General features: G+C 38.6%; 1 protein-coding gene across 3 annotated transcripts in view; it reads right to left on the reverse strand.

The window, feature by feature from the left end:
• The window catches only part of ano3 (anoctamin 3), a 63,013-nt gene that overhangs the window by 5,809 nt on the left and 30,771 nt on the right, over window positions 1-26,433 (reverse strand). For 2 of the 3 annotated variants that reach the window (XM_056739471.1, XM_056739470.1), the window contains exons 13-25: window positions 20,665-20,725; window positions 13,047-13,129; window positions 11,010-11,150; window positions 9,692-9,856; window positions 6,165-6,201; window positions 5,874-5,985; window positions 5,538-5,595; window positions 5,150-5,247; window positions 2,407-2,552; window positions 2,136-2,288; window positions 1,762-1,909; window positions 1,159-1,245; window positions 971-1,076 (exon numbers count right to left, since the gene is read on the reverse strand). In XM_056739471.1, the coding sequence (XP_056595449.1) occupies window positions 971-1,076; window positions 1,159-1,245; window positions 1,762-1,909; window positions 2,136-2,288; window positions 2,407-2,552; window positions 5,150-5,247; window positions 5,538-5,595; window positions 5,874-5,985; window positions 6,165-6,201; window positions 9,692-9,856; window positions 11,010-11,150; window positions 13,047-13,129; window positions 20,665-20,725 (1,395 nt within the window). Of the gene's footprint in view, window positions 1-970; window positions 1,077-1,158; window positions 1,246-1,761; window positions 1,910-2,135; window positions 2,289-2,406; window positions 2,553-5,149; window positions 5,248-5,537; window positions 5,596-5,873; window positions 5,986-6,164; window positions 6,202-9,691; window positions 9,857-11,009; window positions 11,151-12,872; window positions 12,900-13,046; window positions 13,130-20,664; window positions 20,726-26,433 lie in introns of all 3 variants that reach the window. The other variant, XM_056739469.1, reaches the window with a different exon arrangement.

Consider the following 26,433-nt stretch of genomic DNA (forward strand, 5'->3'; position numbering starts at 1 on the left):
GAAATACATCAGAATACTGAACTAAAGTGAACTCACAGGGACATTAAATTATTAATTTGGTGTAGAATATTTTTACTGAGCACTTTTTAAGGTTCGGAACTGTGCATGCTGTCTTCCTTACAATTTACCAATGATTTTGTGATTTATAATCTGAAAAGAAGGTGATTCTTAAACTGGATTTATACTCGAGGGTTGGACCTACGTAGGCCGCAGCTCGCTTGAGAAGCATTAGCAGTGATATCGGCAAGTAAACAGTCACTTTTGTTTCAGATTTGAGATGTTTAATACAGAAGCACAAATATTTTAATTAAATAACTCATTCGGAAATGCATTTGAGTAAACATGACTCTTTTTTGCCTCAGGGAGGGGTTCAAACAGACCCGTCCCAGCACTTGCGGTCCGCGTACGGTACACGCTGAGTTGACGCATTTTTATAGTTTTGGAGAGGTGCGCGTCAGGCTACAGCGTGTGGTACGTGGCATTACATAGGCTACGGCGAAGGAGCTACGCTTGAGTATAAACTAACTTTAGGAAAACAGAACAGTTTATTACAATATTGTAGGAGCAAATAATGCACAGTTCTGCATAATTTACGACTCAGACATCACCCACTATGAATAGCATGATGCTAACTCAACTAACCATTAACAAAACAGTCTAGATTTTCAAGACCAAAGCAGGTTTTTTCCAATATGTAGGCGTTTCCTGTTTAATTGAGCGGTTTTGACCAGACTATTCTACGATGAGGACAGCCATGTATCTGACTCTGATAAATCAACAACTTTTTAACATAGCTTGTGTAGTTTTACTCCTGCATATTATGAACTGCTTGAAGTTGCACAACTTTCAAAGCACCCGTTGCCACCCTACCACAGGTTTGTTATTTTGTGTATTACCTCATAATTATTCCAAGGTACAGATACATTTAGACTTTCATCATTTCAGTATTAAATATCAAAGTAACAATGACCTCAAAGACGATGATAAAGGCTAATCTGGCAGCCAAAACGTGCCAGAACTGCAGAGTGAAATCATAGGGCTCTGGACTCCATGGAGGTGCTCTGTAATCCCGATATCTGTGAGGAATGAATTAAAGAATTTCTGATATGGAGAAAAATGTAACTAACAAAACACAGTGCTTCATGAATTTAACAGCACCTGCAATATCGTGTGTGATAACTTCCATTTTTCATCTCGCCCATGTCAAACACAGACAAGCTGTTGTTCAGGTATCCTCTCAGACATCTGTGTAAAGAAATAAACAGCGTTGTATTAGTAATTTGAGCATGCAACAATTTTTTTTTAAGTCAAGTGTATAATTCTTCATCTGGTTTGCAGTCTATGGAAGAGAACAAGGTGATAAAAACCTTGCAAATCATTTGAGCAAGTTTGGGGGTTGTTTTTTTAAATCTTGCTGGTGCCACTTAACTGTAATTCACTTTTCTGCTCATAACTCTTTGAATCCTTTGACAATTTTTCATCAGATTTTCTTTCCCCATTATTATATATTTGACAAAACTGACATTTGGCATCCATTTTGTGTCGACCCGGCAATTGTATTTCATCCAAATTTGGTTTAGATGATTTCAAGATATGAATCCTCATAAATCTGAACGATTTTATATTTGATTTTTGAATGTGAACACAATAGTTTCCTAGAGATTCTCTAGGAAAGTTGCCAAAGTCAAAGCTGCGTCTTGGCAACCTCTGGTTTGCTTGGCACTGCAGTTGCCGCTTTCTGATTAAAATAAATCCTCTTACTTTTCGTTCCGGTAACCCTTGTCCACACAGGGGCCGTATTTGAAAGCAAATACAAAGCGAGGGATGTAGTCTGAAGTGATGGCGATGACAAAGGCGTTTGTTATGACTGCCACAACTCCGATTCCCTCCAGGATGCCATGCCAGATGCCTAATTTAACAAAAAACTTTGAGAGTAACAAATCAAGATGAAGAGATGATTTTTGTCCAGATAATTGAAATGTCCAAATCAATGTGCCCTGGCCAATATTCCGTTTAGAACGAAAATATGTTATGAAAACCATGCCAGCGAACTCATTTAATTAAAATTCCAAAAATATCTAAATGTAGGTTGGAAAAAATGGACACAAGTTGATAAAGAGGCCAAAAATACTGACCGATATCAGTAGCCCGTGCTGGCATTGGTCGCCGCCACTGCGTGACAAACTTGTAGGCGTCCAATCGGATTTCAATGATGTTGTTGAGCAAAGCCAGTAGTGGAGCCAGAGGGAAGGCCGCCACGAAAATAGTGGTGAAACCAAACTGCAAAACTGTACAAAACAAAAACTGTAAATAACATAAACTAATTTTCATTATAATATGGTAGAATCACTTGCACAGCTTTACTTAGCACATTTATTTCACCAGATGTTGTGGATCAGAACCCACCCATTTCCAGGTACTCGTCCACCAGGCCGTGAGTGTTCATGGGCTGAAGGTTCCAGTCTCTGTCCCACTGTGGAAGTTCTTCTTTACTTTTACTCTGCTCACCTGCACGCTTGATCTTACGCAGAGACCACCAGTTCTGCAATAGTCTGGAGGAAGAACACAGAACTTAATTTGTAATGGCTGAGACTCAAGCCCCAACTGCATAAATTGATCCTACCAGACATTGAATGTCATTTGATGGATTTGTTGGGGTCATATATAGACCTGGCCAGCCCATGCCCTGGACTTTATGTTATTGTGTTTGTCAAGCATCAAGACCCACCCTTAATGGCATGCAGACATTGCAGGTACATGTGTATTCTTGGTTTTAGAACCAACCCTAAGCAGATTTCATGAGGAATATCAAAATCAGGATTCCATTTATTATATTCACTATAATAATCAGATTGAAACAATGTTTTGGTTCAGTTCACTACTAGGATAAGCAGCATTTCAAGAGTTCTAATATTTCTTATAACAGAACTGGGATGTTTAAAATACTTGCAAATGCACACACCTTGGTCTGTAAACTTCTGTAGTTGGCAGGAATATATATGAGAACTGACAACATTTAGTTTGAAACATGCTATTCAATATTAACAATGTTTACAGAACTTTTATATAAAAAAATCAATATCAGACAATTGTTCTGCTGAACCGAATATCAGCACTGCTATAAATACTGTACCTCTGGTTTTATGCTTTGAAATTCAGTAAAGCAGCTCTTTTACTCACGTAATATGGCTTAATCCAAATCAATAAATTTGCCAGTACATATTGTAGAGTATATATTTATGGTAGACAGGAAAGATCTTATGTCCCATATTATGGTTTCTTGACTTTAAAGTTAACTCTGTACCCGTAGCTCATTCTGATGATGCGTCGTTTTCTCTTTAAAGCAAAGTTAGCAAAATCAGTTGAGTGTGAGAGCACTGAACAGGAACTGAGGACAAACTCTGTTTTTGTTACCCAGCACAGATAACAGCTCCTGCTTCTGTGCCTATGAACCTCTCTGAGTAACAAATTCTGTAATAAATGATAATATCTTTCTGTTTGGTTCAGGACATTTTACATGATTAGTTAAAATAATAGGTTTAATGTCTTCACTATAGCCTAAGTCTTGACAATTGTTTAGAAACTTCATGTGCTTTTATGAATAACCAGTAATGTTGTCTATATTGACAAGAAGCAGGGACCAAGCACAGATCCCTGAAGTACACCAGTGGTAAGTTAACACCCCTCCCACCCAAGATATCCTGAAGGATCTCTTGGTGAAGCAGAAACAGCAAGGTGCAATGGCTGTAATTTATTTCAAGGCTTGTCAATATTTATTTGTTCACAGCAGCTAATTTTATCTTTTTTCAAAGCAGACTTGTTGCTCCTTAATGGTTCCACTGATTTTTACCTGCATTTTGGTGACTTTATGTCTCAAACTTGAACAAAAAATGCACCAAACATGTCCACATTGAAATGTAATGTTGTCTCCATATTCAGGAGTTCTGTGAAATGTGTTATCTAATATTTTTTCTATATTAAGGAGACCTGTGTTATGTGTCGTCTGTGTTTAGGAAGTTCTTGATTTAGGTTTGCTCAGCTGGGAGTCCTTATGTTCCATGCCTCCCACACGTTGACTTGAAGCATATTGTCGAAAGCAACCATAATGAATCAGTCGCAGGGCTGAATAAAATGGTCCAAGACTACAAAAACCTGTAATAAGGATTGTTTTGGAAGCTTTGTAGGAAACCACCCTAAACAGTGGTGTAGGGTCAGGGTATGCAGGTGCATATGGGCCAGGGAGATTGGGGGCCCCCATCAAAGTTTTATTCATGTCTGTCTTATACTGTAGAAAATAGCTAGATGAATGATCTCAGACCTAGTCTTTACATGGGCACATCTGCCCATGTATAGAGGGAGCGTATAGGCCTTAATTGTTGAAATGACTCTTACAAACACTAGTGAAACATAAATATCGATCAGGCTTAGAGACATTAATTTATGCGTATTACTGAAAAGATCAAAGACCAGATCAAATCCACCTTTTGGCAAACAACATTTTCACTTCTCAAATCAGATCATTAAGGCATTTATTTTCAATAAACTTAAGGAGATATTAGAAAATGGCTGACAGGTGTTCAATAATAAAGTAAATGGTAAGGTTAGGGGTAGTAGTGAGGTCTTTATTGTCCCAATTAGTTAGCATACATTTTATACATGGATAATCGATTAAATGCATATAAACATTTACACTCTATTTTTATTAATCTATAATGAATAATGTACAACATTACTTTGTTCACCTTGCTGTGTTGAAATGGAATGAAGTTTAATTTATATGGACTCTGAATGAGCTCAATATCAATGATTGAGGTGGCCAAACATTTGAAGGAAGGCGAGGATTACTGTCCAATCAAATGAAAGAAGGCGGGATTTGCTGTATCGATAGAAGCCGAGGAAGTACAAATGAAAGAGCCAAAGTTAAGTAGCTAAATGTTTAATGTTCGACAACTGTTTTATCATATAAATGTTAGGGTCATTTACATGTCACATTTAAAAACACGTGCAAAACGCTGGCTGCGTCGTTTTCTCCCTCTTTCTGGCGCTTGGAAATTTGCGCTCCCTTGGGGTCTGCCGTTACTTCTACTCGCATCAACATTTAAATTACAAACCTGAAACAACCCATGTCAAGTAATGCTCAAATACTCACGGGTAGCCCAGCTCCATGAAATTGTTCCAGATTTGTTTTAACACCATGATCACTCCCATTTGTAGACACAAGTCAATCAGACAACCACTGGGGTGACACTAGAAAAGAAACACCAATTATAAAACGTCTTAAACATATCTCCTGGTTGTGATTATGACAGGTAATGTGTAGAGCTGAGCAGCAAACAAAGAGCAAATGATTTACCGAGACATTCTGGCAGACTGTTTTATGAGCAACTGCAATAGTTATGATCATGCAATTATGAGGAAGTCTGCACTGAATAATGACCATTTTTATTAAACGTAACTGAGGCGGATGTTAATACGAGTGCGCTGATGTATATCCAAGTGTGAGAGGACCCATTTACAGCCCATCTTATCTCACCCACCTCCTCCATTCTCCATCGGTTAAACAGCTTATTATAGTCGCCCGGCCTGCCAGCGAACCTGCGAAACACACACAAACACAATAAACACACCACAGCAACATTCGGTTAGCATAGAAATTCAATTAGCCATGCTAACATGGGGGAAGGTGTTTGTGTCTGCATGTCTGTTGCCGCCGAGGGCGAGCAAATCTGACTCCTAAACATAAAAAACATGGCACAGCTAAAGTGGAATACTCTGGTCAGATAGAGTCAACGGAAGCATTCATAGTAAACACGGAATCGATTTTACTGAAAAACAAACAACAAATGCAGATAAATGTGGATCTGTACGCTCACCTGCCTAAGAAGAATGCTATGTAGAAGGTGGAGCTGTTGAGATTGACAAACTGGAAGAGGAACATCTTGAGGGCAAAGCTGTTTTCCCATTCTGACTCTGTTCGCGGGTGTTCTAGACCACAAGTAAGACAACCTTGAACCTCTAGTCATTCTAGAATGATCCAGTCATTGGGAAAAATATCACTGGTGTATATGTTATGTTTTAGAGGAAGGTGAATAGTTCCCACAGCTTGAACACTGCTGGAATTACATCTTAAATCAATAGTCACCCTGGAATTGATCAATACTTACCCAAGTTTGTAAGTAGGTAGGCCACTTTCTCATAGACCTGATGGGTAAAAGAAAATAGACAGGGTTGAACAATGAACAGTCCAAAAACTGAACGTAGTTGTTCAGGCGTTGCAACAATTAGTAGATTCTGTATCTGTTTCTGAACCCTAGTGACAATTCACCTTTAATAACAACCTTACAACAAAACCGAATTTCACACTAATGCACAAACACACACATACACAAAAATCAACTTTCAAATTGGAAAAAAAACAATTACTAATTTTACTTCGTCTATTTACTAATGTTGGATTAGCATGAGGTCGATTTTTTTGTACCGTTAGTGGGAAATTTCAACACAATCTCACAGGAATTTGCATATATATAGGGTCATTAATTTCTATTAATTTGTACACATTTATTTGTACTTTTTAGTATGACTTGCTTCTGCGGCCAATGAAATAAGGTTTAGGGGTGGGGTTAGAGGATGGGCTTCAGTGTTGTTTTTTTCTAATAATCATACATTTTTTCACGATTCAAATTATACAAATTTATTCAAATAAGCAGGGCTGGGGAGTTATGAAATACGTGTTACTTAGTTACGTATTTAAAATACAAAATTTGAGTAAATGTATTTCATTACAGTTACTTTTAAATGGGTGGTAATCACATTACAGTTACATCCAAAAAGTATTTTGGATTACCAAAGTTATACTTTGGTAATATTTTACCATTATTTCATTTAAACATTAATATAAATAGTAACAGGCAATTCATGTTAACAGCGATTGTTGATTCTCTTTCTCTGACAAACTGTGAAAGCATTATAAAAAGCGGTTATCCTCATAAGACATTTGTTTGCAAGTTTCTTGTTTAAAGGTACAGTTTGTAAAAAAAACGCACCTAGAGGGCGCACAATCAAAATGAGCGTTTAATGATGGAATCTGTTGTCTTCAACTTCACCGCTGATGCCCATCAATCCTTCCGGAACGAGAAATCATGTTATCAGACTAAGTAAAGTTTTATAGATGTTGTTTGTGGTCCATAAATAGGTGACTGCTCGAAACAAGCTAGTGGCTTGCTAGACGCAAGACACATCCACATTTTTCCACGACACTGTTGTCATGCGGTTTCTACGTCATGAAAGGCAGTAACAAAGGGTTACGCGGATATGACGCCATTGACAGGCGACTACACAGCCCCGTGTCACTGTTTAGTATGCCGATTTCCCCACGATTTACAAGTAGTTGGAAACATTTGAGATATTGTAAGTACTCAGCTGAACAATATATATAACAGTAGCCTAGTTGTTTTTGAATATTTTACTGCAAAATTCTTACAAACTGTACCTTTAAGTAATTTTTAGGTAATTGCAATTTTTTCGTATTACAAAGTATTTAGATTAAATTACAAAACGCCTGTAATCTAACAAAATAAATTACAGATTACTTTTTAAAGCATGTATTTTGGGTAACACTTTATAATAACTGCATGCTATGAATCATTAGTTAAGCATCAGTACATAGTTAATTAATCATTTATGAAGCATTGGCCCCACATTAATAGACATTAGTAAGCAGTTTATAAATACAGCTATAAATGCTTTGTTCTTGATTTATAAGCATGTATATAATATGCTTAATAATCAAATTTTCATACTTTATTAAGGATGAATTCATCATTTCTAAATTAAGGATTACATTACTTACAAACCAGTTAGTTAGGAGTTGTCAGTGGTTCATGAGATCATTTAGAAAGTGTAAGTAAATGATTAATAAACTCTTTGAATGCACATTTATACATCTTATTATTCTGACATAGTAACAGTAATTAATTTGTTAATAAATGCTTTTTTAACACACATTCCTGCTGTAATTCATGATTACTTAAGGTAGTTATAAAACATTTACTTGTTGTCAGTTAACTTTTTTTGTGAGCTCATCTAAAGTGAGGACTATGTATGCCTTGTAAAGCATTTACAAATGAGAGTTGCATATCACTTCACAGTTATATTTTTTCTGGAGGTGTGCAGGAATTTTTTCAGAAGTTTATTTTTCATTTTATATCAATTCATTTAATGTTAATTTATATGTTTGGTTGTACAATTTTAATTTTGCAGAGGTTTATTTATTATTTTACAATAAATTGTTTTATATTCATTAATATGTACAGTTGTACAGTTTAATTTCTTTTGCATCTTGAAATAAATATTTATATTTTCTGAATACCTCTGTGTTGTGTTTTTCCTATTTCTGTTTAGAAGATAACTGAGCCTTTAACTCTCATTTGTAAATGCTTTACAAGGCATACATAGTCCTCACTTTAGATGAGCTCACAAAAATAGTTACAACTAGTAAATGTTTTATAACTACCTTAATTAATCATGAATTACAGCAGGAATGTGTGTTAAAAAAGCCGTTATTAACAAATTAAGTAACTGTTACTATATGTCAGAATAATAAGATGTATAAATGTGCATTCAAAGAGTTTATTAATCATTTACTTACACTTTCTAAATGATCTCATGAACCACTGACAACTCCTAACTAATTGGTTTGTAAGTAATGTAATCCTTAGTTTAGAAATGATGAATTCATCCTTAATAAAGTATGAAAATTTGATTATTAAGCATATTATATACATGCTTATAAATCAAGAACAAAGCATTTATAGCTGTATTTATAAACTGCTTACTAATGTCTATTAATGTGGGGCCAATGCTTCATAAATGATTAATTAACTATGTACTGATGCTTAACTAACGATTCATAGCGTGCACTTATTATAAAGTGTCACCGTATTTTGTAATCTGTAATGAAATACATTTGAAAAGTAACCTCAGCCTTGCGAATAAGCCACCCTGTAAATATGTAAGAATTGCTGTGAGATCGCGTTGGCGTACATAACAATATGTAGGAGGCAAATTCAGCTGTATGTCTAAGCAACACACTAACAAAAAACAATTATTATTGTAGCGGGGCGAGACCATGGTTTCGAGACCGGTGAGTAATTGTTAATGAGCGTCAGATGTGCGCGCACCGGGCTCGAATCACGTAGGAGATCGGGAGCATATAAGAGAACGAGTGACCGGACCGTCGAAGAGAGAGGACCGGGCCCGAACATGTTTGTATTTGTATTTGTTTTGTTAGCCGGCGGTCGGCCATGAGGGGCCGCAGGCTGTTATTACTTTATAAATGTTTAAATGTCTTCCGGTTCCCGTCTCCTTCCTTCCTTTTAATGAACCTTTCTTCAACTATCGTATCATACTATATTTTGCACTATATTTCACACGTTTGCATTAAACATTGCAAAATAGTATATACTGTATGTACAGACAGGAAGACATTTTGAAGAACCTGTTGTTTAGTTTTCACTTCAAAGAGTATTTGTTTTTTCTTCAGGTTCTTAGAGAGCTTGACACAAATTCATTCACTTTGCGGCGTTCGTTTTTTTGATACTCAAAACATTTTTAGCTGGTTTATTTTGTTTGGTTGTTTGTCTGTGTCTTGGTGTACAAAGGCTTTTGGGACTAGAAAAAAGACACTAACCACATTCAGAGACATGATTATCATAAAGTTAATGCAAACTCCAGTGCCTGAGGTGGCGAACTGCCAGTTCTTCTTCACAAACTCCCACTGAAAGGATGCAAATTTCTCCATGGCAATGAGCCGGAACACCACCACAGCAAACACGGCTGTCAGAACCAAAGAGATCTGCAAGAGGAGTGTGTCAAAATGTAATATCAGGAGCAAAATGGTCACATACAGTAGATAATATATATCACAGCTAAACCTCCACTCTCATATACCAACACCAGCAGAGGGAGGCAATTTATTATAACATTCAGTATGGAACAGGGCCTCCTATACAGTAAACCTTATCAGAACTAATAGGCATTATTTAATGTTTCCTATAATTACCTTAAGAATCGTGTACAGAAATGTGTTAACAACCATTCAAAAACCATAGCAACCTCATCAAAGCTCAGAGTCGTTGAAAGAGACACTACCATAGACCTCCACAGGAAAAATAAAATACCGGAGTACTTGTCGTTGTCATGGAGCGCTCTATGAAGCCTATTTCAGTGATTCCCAAACAAACTCACTGGTAAGTTTTCCTTTGTACATTTAAGGTCTATTGGTAAAGATCATAACATCTAGTTAAACTCTTATATTTTATTTGTATTTAGCAGTAAACGTGAGTAGCGCTTTCCTAGCTAACACAGCCCTTCGTAATTTAAAATTGTAAGTGTAGCATACAGTTAATTCAACATGCACAACACAATGTTCATTGCTCACATAACACTCACATAATTTTTCTCTCTATTTTACCACACGATAGAGAAGTTTGAGGCGAGGGATATCCCTTGCGGAATATATCCTGACTTACAGCTGTTGATCTTTAATTTATTTGTAATAATTTATTTATGCTTTCCTGTAGCTCAGTGGTAAGAGCAAGGCAATAGCAACGCCAAAGCCATCAGAAACAAAAGAATACAATGCATAAAAAAGCGTCTCCTAAATGACTAAATGTACATTTATGCATTTAGCAGATGCTTTTATCCAAAGCGACTTACAGATGAGTGAAACAACGGGACAACATAAGGACAATAAAAAATGGTCTTATATATCCTACCACAGTATACAGAGCTAAGTTTTTTATTTTTTGAAAGAGTAGAAAAGAGATTGCAATCATTTAATATTCTTATATCCATAAATGTTGTGTAGTTTCATTTGAAGTTCACATTGGGATGTAATAATAATCATAGAGCCTAATATTAGTTATAGATGCATATTAGTTATCTAGATCATTTGAAATCTTTCTACAGAAAGACTTTTTTAAGCTGAACTGAACACAGGATCCTACCATAAAGAAGATTCCCGACACAGACACCATGAGCCGGCTGAGTTTGTCTGTGAGAGGCTGAAAGGGTTCTGGTTTTCCTGAGATGGGGTTTACTCTCTCCTTCCGGGAGTATTTGGCTTCAAACTGGGGCCGTAGTTCCTCCTTTTCAAGAAGACAACATATTATTTGAAATAAAGAACAGACGGTAAACATTTGCTTTCAGCTGCCGTGATGGACTCTCATAACACAAGATGTTCAGCATCATCTGCTTTGGCTGGAAACATAGTGACCAGTGATGATGCTACACCAGAGATTACAGTATATCACATGACTTAAATGACACTGAGTATATTCACTTCAAAGGCCTTAACATGATGCATTTATTGACAACCAATATACAGTGTGCATCTCTTTAAGTCAATAATATGACAACTGAATATTGCAAAAGAATTGTATACAGCAGTAATTCTCAAACTCTCTTTTAAGATATATCGCATATTATATACAGTATATCCCATTTATGAGATATCCCATAATGCACCTGATCTCGAATTTTAACACATACAACTGCTCATAATACTAATTTCAGTGGAGTGTAGTAACTGTATCATAAATACTATGCAGGCTATATTCAAAACCAAACAGATAAAAATATAAACAAAACATGAATATGTTAATTAAGTATTCAATATATGTTTGCAATTTCATGTATATAATTACTAAAATCATGATTCTGTAATATATAAACCATTGGCCTGCCCTTCCAGATATAGCCACCTGCTAATGAAAAAACTATTTAACTCAACCAACAATACTCAGAGTCTAATAATTACAAACAAAACCTACATTATAACTGTAAATAAAATCAAAAATAAATAGGAACACTAATAGTTTGAGAACCACCGTGATACAGAAATTAGCAATAACCTGACCAGCAGCAAACATCAGCCACATCTGGATGCTCTTTCTCTCAAGGATTTCCCCTGGACACGCATTACACTGACACACTCACACACATATTACACAAATCATACGCTGAACACAACAATGATTCTAGACATGCTGAGATGATACAGAATGTAATTAACAAGGAGATGTTCACACTGACTGAGAGGTTATTGCTGGAGGTCCAAAAAAGGTTGCATTTTTTTGGTTAAATATCACTTCAAGTCATTTTGCATACATTACATTCATTCTTATCCATAGTTTTGCATTGCATTACTTCATGCTCATTTGCATCAAATAATCCGCCCACATAGCAACTCTCCTCGAAAATGTGGTTGCATCATTAGCCGAGTGTCCATTCAAACGTGATGCAAACTTTTCAAATTTCACAATTACTGAAAGACTAATTCAATAAAGTTCAATGAGCAGACCACGGTGGAATTGGTAACCTGGTAACCAACAGTAATTAAAAAAGATCTGTAAACCAGAAAGACACAATCAACAGTAAAAGCTGCTTCGTCTCGTGGCTTTAATGTTCACTACGTCAGAATTTATTTAGCAAATGTCTTTTCGCATTAACTCTTTTTATAAACGTTTCGAAAGTTTGCGAAACTTCAAATTACGGATAAATCCAGGGTGATGAAAACCCGACTATTGATGCAAATAACTGAAGGTAGGCGAGTCACAGTACTGATTCTATGGGTGGGTCCCTGCTCGGCTGCAAAATCCAGTTCCACTTATTTCATCCACTTCATTGCATCTGCATAAAGATGAACTCTCCTCTGTATAGTTGTATTGTTGCCTCAAATAGCCAACTTTAATCCAATGCCATTCAACAGTCACTCGTAATGGCCGTCAGTGTGAACATCCCTTGAGTTGTATTCACGTCAGGAATACAGCATGCACAACATAACATGATTTGATATAAGGCACACTCACAGAACACAGCATGACACGGGGTCTATACTATAAGGAACACAACAAACACACACCACTTTCAGTTCATGAACTAAATGGTCATTTAAACAGGTCTGATAAAGTGTATCTCATGGTGCGTGTAGGCAACAATTACATAAATTTAGCGTAAAATTCTTTAAATGAAGGCAAGCTCACCTCCTCTTCCTCCCAGTCAATCAAATCCCAGTCGTAGGTTAGCTCCGCCCTCCTCCGTTTCCAGAACTCAAGGAACACCGTGGCTGTGGTGGAGGAGGATATGGTATGATTGTGAACAGAAAGAGATACACAACAGGTCCGTTTTAAGTCACTGCGAGGGAAGGGTCTGCATCGTGACACGTCTGGCTAGTGGCACCGGAAGGACACTTGATGGTAACCCTTTGCTTTTATAAGTTATAATAACACAGTTTCATGACAACACTTAACTTAACTTGATGAAATGTGTCCAGTGACAGGTTTAGCGGTGAAGCATCACAGTTACATTTCATCTACAAATTATATGACCTCACTTTCGTGAGATCGGTTTGCAACTGAGGTTTATTGACACAATGACACAAAAATGCGAGTTAAAGCACCAATGTGGGATTTTTAGGAGGATCTATTAAAATTAATGCAATATGATATACCAAAATAATTCTTCAGAGGTATATAAAGAGCCTACATAATGAACCGTTAGGTTTGTTTTATACATTGAATTCGCCATGTTGGGTCGCCATGTTTTTTACAGTAGCCCTAAATGGACAAACAGCTCTACCATGTGCATTTTCTCTCCCTCTTCCCTGCGGTACACAGTCCGGTTGTCCGTGACTTTACAAAGGGGGAAAAACGTCTCCTTACTTATTCCTTACTGCAATCTTGCTGTCAGATCAAACGCCTTTAACAGCATTGCTGTTTACTGACTCTAAGTACTGCGAGTCCTAATGCATCTCTGCTAGGTCCTGACTTTATCCTTATTTTTATAGTTCAACCCACAGACCCAGTATTTTACGTAATAAATAAGACATCGCTCTTTCTACGGTCTTTCTAAAGTTCAGTTTACCAACGCTCGAGTATAAACTTAGCTTAATGCCCGCAGGATCTCTTCCCTGCATCATCATTAGAAGTCATGTTGTTAGCCAACGACATATATTTGTACTGTGCTGGCCACCGTCCTGTTTCGAAAGGGAGGGGTTACCGGAGGACTGAGAGATTGGTTTGCGATTCTTAAACTCACTGCTAGTGAACGCTATAAATCCCAATCTAGACCTTCAAAGGTGTATAATAAGTCCACATACTTCCAATATATTGGCATTCACTCTATTTTAAAAAGGCCTATCCAAACCTCTTTCGACAATGGGCCATATCGTACACTCTGCACTGCGCAAGTGTTTTTGCTAGTTTTAGTTCGACGCAGTTCCCAATTTTCCGTTCTGCGTTAATTTGAAGAGCGCGTTAGTAGAAAACACGCTTTAATTTTGCTTATTAGACAGGGGTAAGCGCAGCAGCACACAAACAATCCGAATATATAAAATAACTGGATTATTATGTTAAAGATTATTATTGTGTACATAAAGATACAAATAGGTGTTGTCCTGTGGATGATCTGCTCGCGCACTTTACCCTCACGCACAAGCAGATGTGTTTCCTCTCTAGGACACCGTTCAGTATTACCCCTGTGTAAATAGCGACTTAGCCATGGAGTGACCGCAACTAGCTCTTAAAGGGAATGATAGTTGAGACTCTCATTGGTTTACTGTACGTTACGACCAAAAACAGCCATTTCTCATTAAGAGATTCAGGACAACCCGTTTAGACCATGTGTCAGGGTCCACCGACCGTTTTCCCGTCGTTAAACTAGTAGAAGTAGATTCGTCCTGAGAGCACCAGCGCTATGCATTTATCCAATTACTTTTTTCTTAATCCAAAAAGCTGAATTGGACACAAAAAATCAAAGTAAAGTAAAACAAGGACCTATTTTTGTTTTTTATGACCTACTTTTGTTTAAAGCAAAATAGATGCAAGGAGAGAGAGAAAGAGAGAGAGAGAGAAAGAATAAGAGTGTGAGAGAAATCTAACTTTTAAAGCCTGGTTTTCCTCCTGAAAGCGGTCTTTACATTTGAGTTGTGAAGAATTAGACTTGCAAATGCTGTAAGGTCCCTATGTGTGTCTTTGTCAGGGACAGTACACTCTCAATCCCTGTCTAAGCACTCTAATAACACAGTCCAAATGTCTGTTCATAAAACTTGCATCCACATTCCCGGGGGCACTGAAGTCTGTGGAGCAAACCTGTAGCTGTACAACTGGCAGTGTGTTGTTCTCAAAAGTCAAGGTCTATAAAGTCTAGAGAGAAAGTTATAGCACTATCATTCATCATAAAAGAAAGTTGCTTGGTTACACCTGCATGCTCCATTTTCATTTTTTCTGGGCCAATCACCTGACCTGTAGCCCACATGACTGTGCTTCTAAAATCCACAAATTACACATTGTGTGTTACATCAAAGTCCGTTTACAGAAGTTGTGCCACTCGGCAGCCATGTTAGGAAAGCCTCTGGGCAGCAATTTACGTCACAGCAAGTCCAAAGTCTTATCTACTTGAATCGGGGAAGGCAGATATTTCAAAAAATCCTGTCAAAAAGCACAATTAAACAGCACATTTTCGATCAATATATAAACATGACCTGTATCATAAATTGGGTTTGCTAAACTTAAATTGCGCTAAAAGGGCAATTTCCTCATATACTGTATCTGTGCACAGACTGGCATGCGCCTCGCGTGAGCCCCGCCCCAGAGAATCGCAGTCTTTACTGATTGACGATTGGCTTGTTTTACTGAAAGGCGAGACATCCTTGAGGGGCAATATTGAGCGTTGCATTCCTCGCCATTAATTTTAACGGAAGTGACGCATCTTTATCTTTGGTTACATGCTGCTAAATGCACAGCTACTTTGAAATGCCCAACAATAGAAATGTTGATCAAATGTTCAATTTATAAACCATAATAACCAGTCATGTGTGTGTTATAGTATTGTTATAGACTGATCTAGGTGCTTGGATCTCAGCGGTTGAGTGATGCTGTTCGGTCCAGTGAAGTTGCTACAGTCTACTGCATTCTTCAAAACGCAGCATTTGGAATTGCAATTAAAAAAAAATACTTAATTGCATGCAAATTTTTCGGCTTGTTTGTACTTTTGCCTGATTTCATTATTTCTCTAAAAAAAGATGCAAAATAATGCACAACTTTTAGACATAAACAGTACTATCAGCACAATACGTTTAGTAAATTCCTAATTTAGACCCTCTTAGTACACTTAGATCATTTGTCTTCCTAAATGAAACACCATGGACAGGCAGTTGTATAATTTAATGATTAGTATTACAGTATTTTAATGAAACAACTGCACTAAGCATTAGTCAGATTACTTTCTGATGTAAGCACAGATCAAATGCCGAAGAGTGTTGAGCTGTGCATTTAAGTAAAGGGCCTGGTACAGGGCTATATTAAACTCTTCCTTATTTTAACAGGTTCAGCATTAAAACCAATAGAAGGTTAATGCATTCATTTTTACTGGTTCTCATAACAAATTAAGCAATAGGCAGTTTACTGGGAGGTTTTTTTATTTTATAAATGGGATATAATTTGTCACGGTAAAAAAATATGGTAAAAGTAAGAAGTGAACACAAACAATGGCAATTGACTATGCATGGACGCTTCTACATTTATTGGTGTGACTACAAGATCATGTTCACACAAGAAGTTTGTTATATGATTCAAACCGGTTTCAGTACAGTTTTAAATGACAAAACAAATCATTATGTACATGGCCTGTTTCTATTTTTGATTCAAGACAAGCATTCATTCCCACAACAAGTGCCTTTTTATATAAATGCTAAATCGTTTTTATATAAATTTATGTAAATACTGAGTACACTGTTAAACCTTGCTGTAAATTTCAGGGTAAATAACTTTAAAATAGGCAGTGTTTAGCAGTAACATTGGGAAACAGTATTTTGCTGAAACATGAGATGCATTTCTGTAGTGCAAATAATATATTACAGTTAATTACTTTATAAACACATTACAGATAACAGCTGTAATATTCAGCTGTAAAATACTGCCTTTTTTACTACACTGTCACTAATTGTAGCCCTATTTATTGCCAAGAGTAAGATTTTCAGGTAGAAAAACAAAGATTTATGCATTAACACACATGTTTGTGCACTGACTGCTTAATTCTTAACACAAAGGTGTTGCCCCTTTAAGGGAAACCAGGTGTGTGTGATCTCTGAGTGTATGTTCTTTTGCTTGTGCTGTGTTCATTATCTTACTGACTGGATTTTCATGGTTTAAAACTTAAAATGGAATCCCCAACAATGAGTGAGTAAACATTTCAAATATTTAGAAGTTTTTATTTAAATATCCTGCAAATGTAGGTAAAGTTAATCATTTCTTATTATGTGCTTAGTCTCTTTTGGTTCCAAAAAGCTACCTGTTAGCTAGCTTTTAGCATCTCACAACTTTCAGTATCCCATAGTGTTGAACATTATTTTTTATCAGCAGCTGACCTCACCGCTTGTTTCTTTAGTTTTCCTGTTTATTTTTGATTGTGTAGTAACATTACCCACAATGTACAGATGTAAACTGCGATTTGCCTTTCCGCCGACTAGGCCTTTTTATACACGTGTTAAAAAACACCAACACAGAGCAAATTTTCAGTTTGACTGTGTAATGCAGCAGTGCCCTTTTATGTTTAAGAAATTCTCCTCATTAAGGTCACATATGCACAGAAACCACAGGCAGTCACAAACACAAGACACACATAGGCATCCACAGGCTGTTTCCACTGTCAGCTTCCAGGGTGTGAATTTGTGGCTAGTCATTTTTCAGAGCTGTGCATACACCTGCAGATTCATATTACAGATGGTAGAAAAGTTGGTTGCCCCCTTGAAGGTTGCTTGAAATATTTATTAATACAATTATTGTTACGCATAAAGAGGTAATTCAATTTGTGCTGAGTTACTACCAGTTTGGAACAACATGCTAAACCAAATCTACAAATGATTGGTATTGTTTTTGTTTTGATTATTTATGTTTTTTTATTACTTTTTATTTCATTTAAAGATTTGTTTGTGTGAAATTGTAAGTGAATATTTTAGTCTTTTGGTTACATGTATTGTTGTGACTACTATTTAATTTGCAAAGTTGTGTTGAAAATATGTTTAATGAATTGATACGTGACAAAATTTATGTTGTTTATATATATATATTTTTAATATTGTAAAAGAAAATAGAATGTATTTGGTTAAGATTTTGACTGATCTTTGCCATACATGTCTATATACACACACATACAATACAGTGTTATTATTTTCTATATTTTCCTTTTATTTTATTTATACTTATTTATACTTTGCGATACACTAGCAGTGGATGTTTTATTTCAGAATAACATTCAGTTTTGTTGAATTATGTGATTTGTTTAATTGTCGTATGTAATTATGGATTTTCTTGTGTTTTGTATGCATGTTTTGCTAAAGTAATAAATTACGTTTGTTGAAACCTCTTGAATTTCTTTGTCTTTTTAGAAGATAATACCATTAATTAAAATTGCAGCATTTTTGATGGAGCAGAATGACCACAATATTAAAAACACAGAATGTATATGTAGTATTATACTGTGATTGTGTTGCATTACAGTAAATAACTATCACTATTCTTGCCAGTTATAAGCTGTTATTCTTGATTTACAGTAAAATACTGATAAAACTGTTGCCAGTTAGTCACCGTAAAGATTCAGTTACAGTAAAATACTGGCAACACTGTTGCCAGCTACTTACTGTGGAATATACATTACAGTAAGTAGCTGGCAACAGTGTTGCCAGTATTTGATTGTAGAAATGCCTGGAAAGGTCTAACAGTGTAGGTAATCTTGTCCAGAAACGTTTTTTGAATTGTTGGTTGGAAGTCTCTTAACATCCTGACAGAAATCACTAAGTAAAGCGAAACATTGGCATTTTTATAAATACAGTATATATCCTCTGTGAAAAGCGTAGGGTCAAAAAAACACCGTTTATATCCACCGTTTATATAACATTCATCACCCAAATGCAGTGAACAAACAAACACCTGAACTTCACGAACGTATGCTCTCTCTCCTGCTTACGAGTGACGACTGAACATGCTCCTTCTCCTGCTCTCATGTGGCCGTGCCGTGTGCTTTTCCGGGAGAATTGTCCAATATGGGACTAAGAAAAGTTGTTGCAAAACAGTTTTATGTGTTTGAAAAGAACTTTCCGAAACCTGTATGAGCGCTGGGGGAGTGTATATCGAGCACAGAAATACTATGTTATAGGCCCAACTCGTTTTTTGACAAGTTGACCATGTTGAGCATGAGAAGACAGCACATTTAACATTGGAAATAATTCAGAATGCATGACACATTGTTGCAGGGCCGCTTTAATGAACTGTTGTCCTTGTACAGCTTTTAATAAGGCGTATTATTTGTCAAATGCAAGTATTTCCTGAAGGGCCATGGCTTCTGCTGCTTTAGCACAAACTATTTTCATCTTAACATGGAGAAGAGTAACATCGGTATCGTCCTCTGTATTAGCACATAGAAGTCTGTCATGTTTTAAGAGTTAATTTCCCCTAATTATGTTTATAAGCAATTAAGTAATTTTACGCTTGTCACCACGTGAACGTTTTCCCAGAAGCCCCCACATGGCATCTGACATGATCTTTTTTACAATTTACACAATGATGCTATTTGTTGTAATTATTGTAAAATTGTGTATTACAGTACAATACAGTTTGCTGTAACCTCCTCAAATGATGATGGTGTGTAGCTGATGGATTTTTATAGCACTTAACCAGCTAATATAAATATGGTCGTGACTAATATGTTGCTTTGTTTAGGCTTTCCAAAGCTTTGCACCTGAGTGATGAAAAAGCCAAGCACACTTCACACAAAGAGATGGACACAAACACATCCAGCTACACAAGCTTAATTTCATGCTTTGTTGCATCTGAATGCCATCCGAATGCAATGCGTGGTCTATTGGAAATGAGTGTAACTGTCTTTCTCTGTGGTCAGTTTTCTATTTCAGGTCGAGTGCTGACATTAGTAATCAGCAGTCTGAAGTAAATCTCTGAGTATGGACCACCACAGTAAATTCACCACAATCTTACATGAAAATTTATAACTATTTGACAAGCTGGTTCAGTCGTATGAATTTGAACATTCATAAGTTTAAGTACGATCTGCTTTCAGCACTAATGTAAGTTACTCCATTCCTCTTGTCCTGTAAATGACCCGTGTTTATTTACTCGCTTCTTGTTCTCTTTTCTTTGGGGAAATGATGCATTAGCTTTATCCAGTCAATTATGCATAATAATCTGTCCACAATTACACACCATTGGCTTACCAGTGACCTCTGGGACAGTCTGACAATTATATATCGATTTAAATGTTTGCACGAAGTCCATTCCTGTATACTACTGAGTTAACTTAAGTCTTAGTAAGCTACTTGTGAAATATTTAACTTTTTTGCTGGTAAATGAGGTTGACTGTGTGACCTGATTGTCGGGTTTGTTGTAATGTGGGACAAAGCAATGATTTATTACATTCACTTCTCTTGGGCTTTGCAGTCAATGCTATTACAGCCTCAGCAGACAACTATTGATTCTTATTTTGCACTTGCGTGCTGAAAGCACTTCTTTTATAATGACTTCATTTGTACTTCAAACCTTTCTTTGTGCTGGTGGAAAAAGCTGAATTAACGTAATAAAAAAGATTTCTCACCCCATATTGCCATGAAGATTGCAAAGAAGACAGTGCCTCCATTATCAAAAAGATGAGTCACCTGGTAGTACAGAAAACACAATGTGTTAACAGACAACAGTGAGCTGAATACTCTATGAACATAAGACTGAAATACATTTCATGTCAATCTATGAGGTACAGATGAAGATCTGTAAGAATCTTAAGCCCATAAAGATCTTAGATCAACACACAGAGAAGCTGAAGAAGAAAAAACACTCACAATAAAATGGCCTGATTTTACAACAGAATGCATAAAATCGGCACTAATTTTTTTCGCATCCAGTGACAAACTCTACCTCCACTAGAATAGTCTTTGTGCCATTAACCAGGGTAATTCATCTCTTTGAAGCCTTGATAAAAACAAAGGTTCAAATAAATGTTTAATTGTCCATCTCACAGTAAAATGAATACATTTGATGCTGCAAATCCCTTAAAATAATCAAGCAATCTATATAAAAGACAAAAAATAATACACAGGAAAGTATTTTGCCTATTTGCAAAATTAACTTAATAGTGCTTATGTAATGTCTTAACATAATATTGCTGTGACAATAGGTTTGTTTCTATTTAAATAGCTCCATTTACACATTTAGTATAAGGGGTCCCTGCTCCATGCATCTCTCATCTTATGGGTCCTTGCCCCGAAAAACATTGAAGACCACTGATCTTTGAAGAAACAATTGACCTCTGGTCACTTGTCGAAATGAAAGCCTTGCTTGAACTAATTTGCCAAGGGAGCTTTTCAACATCGTTGTGTATACAGTGTATATAATATTTCAGTCAACCAATCAAATTTACAGTCCACGTGAAGCTGACAACCCTTGGTTAGGTTCTTCTACATCACCAACTACACTAAACCGGTTTTAGTGATATGGTTATGGTTAACAATATTGTCGAACCAAGAACCTCTCTCAATTGGCTTATTGCCTAAATCAAATCGATGAGCAAGACACATTTCAACAACAACAAAAATAATAGTAATATTTACAGACAATAACTTTATTCCAACAAAAAGACTGTACTTTCGATAGTGGAACTTTTTTAGTAGGCTTTGGCATACTTACATATTATTCAGATAAGTGTTTTTTTAACCTGCATTCAAAGAATAGAGCTACAGAATAGAGTGTTTGGAAGAACCAAAGAGAATAGTGTGTAAAAGCAGGGAAGGCTGCTGGAGGTGCAGCAGGTATTTGGTGTGGAGAAATCCTTGCGTGGTAATGAGATATCAGTCAATCGTCGTTCTCAGAAGTGATTTCAAGGACCATTTTGGTAAACCGTTTCATGGTGTGTGGGTGAAACCACTAGGAAGGAAATGATTGAAAGGTGTAAGAAGAGTGGCTTTTTATTTAACTTTAGGTATATTTTTGTATTGTTAAAGCCAGGGTCGTCCCAAGCATGGGCCTGGACCCAGTGCGAGTTACAAGACGCGGGGCTACCTGGCTGTCGCTTTTCTGTCTTATGTCTTATGTATGTCCTAATGTGGTTTATAAGCACAATTGTCTGTTATAAATGTCGTAAACATTGCCACTGTATAAGCTGTGTTAGCACATTGCGTGCTAGCTACATAGCAGCTCACTTGCTAACGTTAGCTACATAACACTGTAGTAGAGTAGGCGGGGCGAGACCGTGGTTCGAGTCCGGTGAGTAATTGTGAATTAGCGCCAGCTGTGCGCACACCGGCCTCGAATCACGTAGGAGATGGGAGCATAAAAGGAACCAGCGACCGGACCGTCGAAGAGAGAGGACCGGGCCCGAACTTGTGTTTGTATTTATGTTTATGTTAATGTTATTGCGCCGGCGGTCGTCCGTGAGGGGCCGCCGGCTATTATTACTTTATTAAATGTTTGTTTAAATGTCTTCCGGTTCCCGACTCCTTCCTTCCATACTTGAATCGTGTTACATTGGTGCCGAAACCCGGGAGGAAGGAGAGACATGCTGTCGGAGAGTCCTCGCCGCCGAGTGGCCTCGCGGTGCCGGAGAGTTCGGGCAGCGCGGACGAACGGCGTCCGCCAGTGGCTGCCCGAAGCGGTGGCTCTGGGGAAACGGAAGTGCACAGTGCGGCCACCGTCAAAACTTCGGTGGAACGGCGACCTTTGCTGCCGCGCCCCTGGGTCGAGGTGGGGTGGCTTTCGTCCAAGTGGGAGCGGGGGGGTTGCCGCCGTCCGCCAGAGGCCGGAGCCTGTGTCCGTCCCCCGAGGGGGAGGAGCAGGGGGCGGAAGTGCCGGGTGAGCCACCGCCTGCCAGAGGCCGGAGCCTGCGTCCGTCCGCCCAAGGGGGAGGAACAGGGGACGGGGAACCCGCCCCGACTCCCGGATAAAGGAGGAGCCACCGCCGGCCGCCAGGGGGCGGACGGTCGAGCCGTCCACCGAAGCCCCAGGGCCACCGCAAGGCACCGCGAAGGAGAGTACTCCGGCTGGTTGAGGAACGAGCGGCAGCATGTCGGGGAACCGGATTTTTTTTTTTTCCTCTCTCCCCTCTCTCTTTCCGGTCGCTCCGAGGGCTCCCGTCTCCGTTGTCTCGTCTCGTCGCTGCATACCCCCCACCCCACCCCCCCCCGAGGGAGGGGGAGGGAGCTTGCACAGTCGCGGGGGTACCCCCCGGCCTGTGAGGGGTGATGGGGGTATGTAGTAGAGTAGGCGGGGCGAGACCGTGGATCGAGTCCGGTGAGTAATTGTGAATTAGCGCCAGCTGTGCGCACACCGGCCTCGAATCACGTAGGAGATGGGAGCATAAAAGGAACCAGCGACCGGACCGTCGAAGAGAGAGGACCGGGCCCGAACTTGTGTTTGTATTTATGTTTATGTTAATGTTATTGCGCCGGCGGTCGTCCGTGAGGGGCCGCCGGCTATTATTACTTTATTAAATGTTTGTTTAAATGTCTTCCGGTTCCCGACTCCTTCCTTCCATACTTGAATCGTGTTACAAACACATTTGCAGTCACCCACAACGCATGGACTTGATGTTACCAACGCAAATAATTTTATGTAGCTATATTTTCAGAAACACACTCGCGACCAGGCGTTGTGCTTTGTGTAATGGGTGCAATCAATAACTTACACTCAACTCGCTATGGGAATAGTGTCTAGCACAGTAACTATAGATACTGATAACATTAGTCTATGTGCATGAAGTAAGAACTCTGCGACTTTTGAACATAAAACATTTATTGTGGTTTGGTAGTCATCATTTACAAGCATAATACTAAATTCGTGATGAGGCACGAACATGCTAAGTAAACTATTGAGACCCGGTAATATTACATTATCTATAGACTACATCACGGTTATAAATTGTGAACCAGTAATGTTAGTGCGCCAATAAACAACCTGAGCACAGCCAAATTACTAATAAGCTAAAATAACAGGACAGTAAGAAAAAATTTACGTATAAGATTTTCAAATACAGAAGCAGGAAGGCTAGCATTAGGTCTCCATCTGTTTTACAACTCGTTGCCTCCTGCAGCGTGCGTCGCCGAGTGTAAGTCTGTCAGATATTTATTCATGTCCGATCACTCTCTCTCTTTTCATCTTTTATTTTATTTGATGGTTTGGAGACTTGAGTTGAACTAGATCATTTTGTCTTATTGTTAGATGTTGGCTAACTTCTCCCAGGCTACCCGTAAAGCAGGGGATAGGCGGGGCTCGGCCCGAACACCAAATTGTGCAATTTCCCCATATAGGAGGCTGCTTAGGCAGCAATGGCAGTAAAATTCATCTAGTTAAAAGTTGTCCTACCACTAATATAATTTAAGAGATATTAATTTAAGGTCAAAAAGTTGATCGTTGTTGCTTTAACATCAAATCTTGTATAGGAAATTAAGTGCTACTGCAGTGTTTCATTGGTGAAATACGCAAATAGAATTTCAATGCGCAAAGTCAATAGTAGTATAGATTTAGCTACATTGCATTTGTGTGAAGGGAAACAATCTCAATCTTTCCTAAATGAATCATAATCTTCTTTCAGAATACAAGTACAAGTGGGCTAAAACAAATTACGTTTGCGAAAACGTAACACAAATCAAAGTTATGTAATACATCAGTAAAATAATCTTATTTAAAAGGTTTTGCTTAAAAATGTATTAAAAAACATCATTTAAACTTGTGATTATTGTGATGGTTGTACACAGCTTTGGAAGGTCTGCGAGGGCATGTGGTGGTCCCTAGAGGGCGGGCCTGGTTACCACTGACTCAAGTTAAGCCTGACAGAACAGATGCGGCTGATGAGAATTTTTTTATGATACTGACCACTCTTGCTGAGGTGTTCATAACTTCATTACATTACTGCTGCTTTCACACTACAATCTTTTGTTGTAAAAACTACCACTAAGAGATTATGTGTGAACAAGACATTTTCAAAAATTTCGGCCCCGGTAATGTTACATTAAGATAAATTGTAACATTAGCAGTAAACAACTGGAATGATGCAAATTTTAATGGAATAATTAGGACTTCCGGTACAGTGCATGTACTGTTTGCTGATGTATGACTGTGTTGGGCCAATCATAACATTCTGATGCAAATAATGTGCTTAATCAGCACTGTTTACACAGTTCATCTGTTCACATAGAAAGTGTTTCGACCACACCCCTTTATGGTCAGAACCCCCATATATGTATCACCGAATTGCCCATGTCCTTTGCACACCCTCTGTGTAGTCATTCGTGAAATTACAGTTCCCTTTCTGTCGGTCTCTCGACGTTGTGTCGAGAACGACAGATGGGGTTCGCTCCTGAGAACCTATCAACTCTGACTACTATAGAAAAGGCCAATGAAATTTGGCGAATGAAATTTGCATGCCGGGCTCCGCCCCGGATATCCGGTATAAAAGGAAGCCGGCGTGCAGCATTCATTTACCTTTTGTTCTTCAGAGCCATCGACTCATGAGTACAAAAACTGAAGTTCTTTCTTCTACAACTACACTGCCGGATCTAAGACCTGTCCCAGCGGATCGTCCCTCCTGCAGCGATCTTCCCCTGGGTGTCTCGGCGGCTCCAGTGGTGTCAGAGCTAATTTCTACAAAAGTCCTTTTCAGGACTAACAACTCTACAGCGTGGCATGTCCCGCTGTTCTCTTGGGTGCGGTACCCTCATCGAGGAGGGGGATGGACACGAGCGCTGTATTAGGTGTCTGGGCGTCCAGCACGCCGAGGCAGCGTTCAGTGACGCATCTTGCCCGCACTGCGGGCAGATCGTCATGCAAAAGTTGCGGTCACGGTTGGCTGTCTTCCTACAGGAACCAGCCAACATTTCGTCTGCTACCCGGGCCGTGACATCTGTGGCTAAAACCCAGATCTCCAGACCGGTTAGCGCCGTTAGTGATTTGGGGACTTCTGCGGACGCAAACCCGCCAGCCAAGCGCTCACGGGCCGTTCGCACCCCAGCACGCTCTTTTGGCCATTCCCCACCCAGCGGTGGCACACCGTCTGGATCCTCCTCTGCGCATTCGGCAACGGATCGCAGAGCGGATGAGATGTCGATCGCAGCATCGGAGGGAGAGATGCCGACATCCGACAATGAAGATTCCGAACTACCCCGGGGGGTAGAGCTCAGGAGGAAGCAGAAGTCGAGATGTCGGTCATGCTAACCCGGGCTGCCGCCAGCATTGGGCTGCAATGTACGCCATTGCCTCTACCCCAACGCTCGCGGTTGGATACTTGGTTCCTGGGGTCGGAACGTGGTGTCAAGCCACGCCCACCCCCGGTTCCATTTTTCCCGGAGGTGCATGAGGAGCTGTGTCAGACCTGGAGCGC

Source organism: Triplophysa dalaica, chromosome 24, assembly GCF_015846415.1.
Source record: "Triplophysa dalaica isolate WHDGS20190420 chromosome 24, ASM1584641v1, whole genome shotgun sequence".
In the NCBI taxonomy this organism is placed as follows: Eukaryota; Metazoa; Chordata; class Actinopteri; order Cypriniformes; family Nemacheilidae; genus Triplophysa; species Triplophysa dalaica.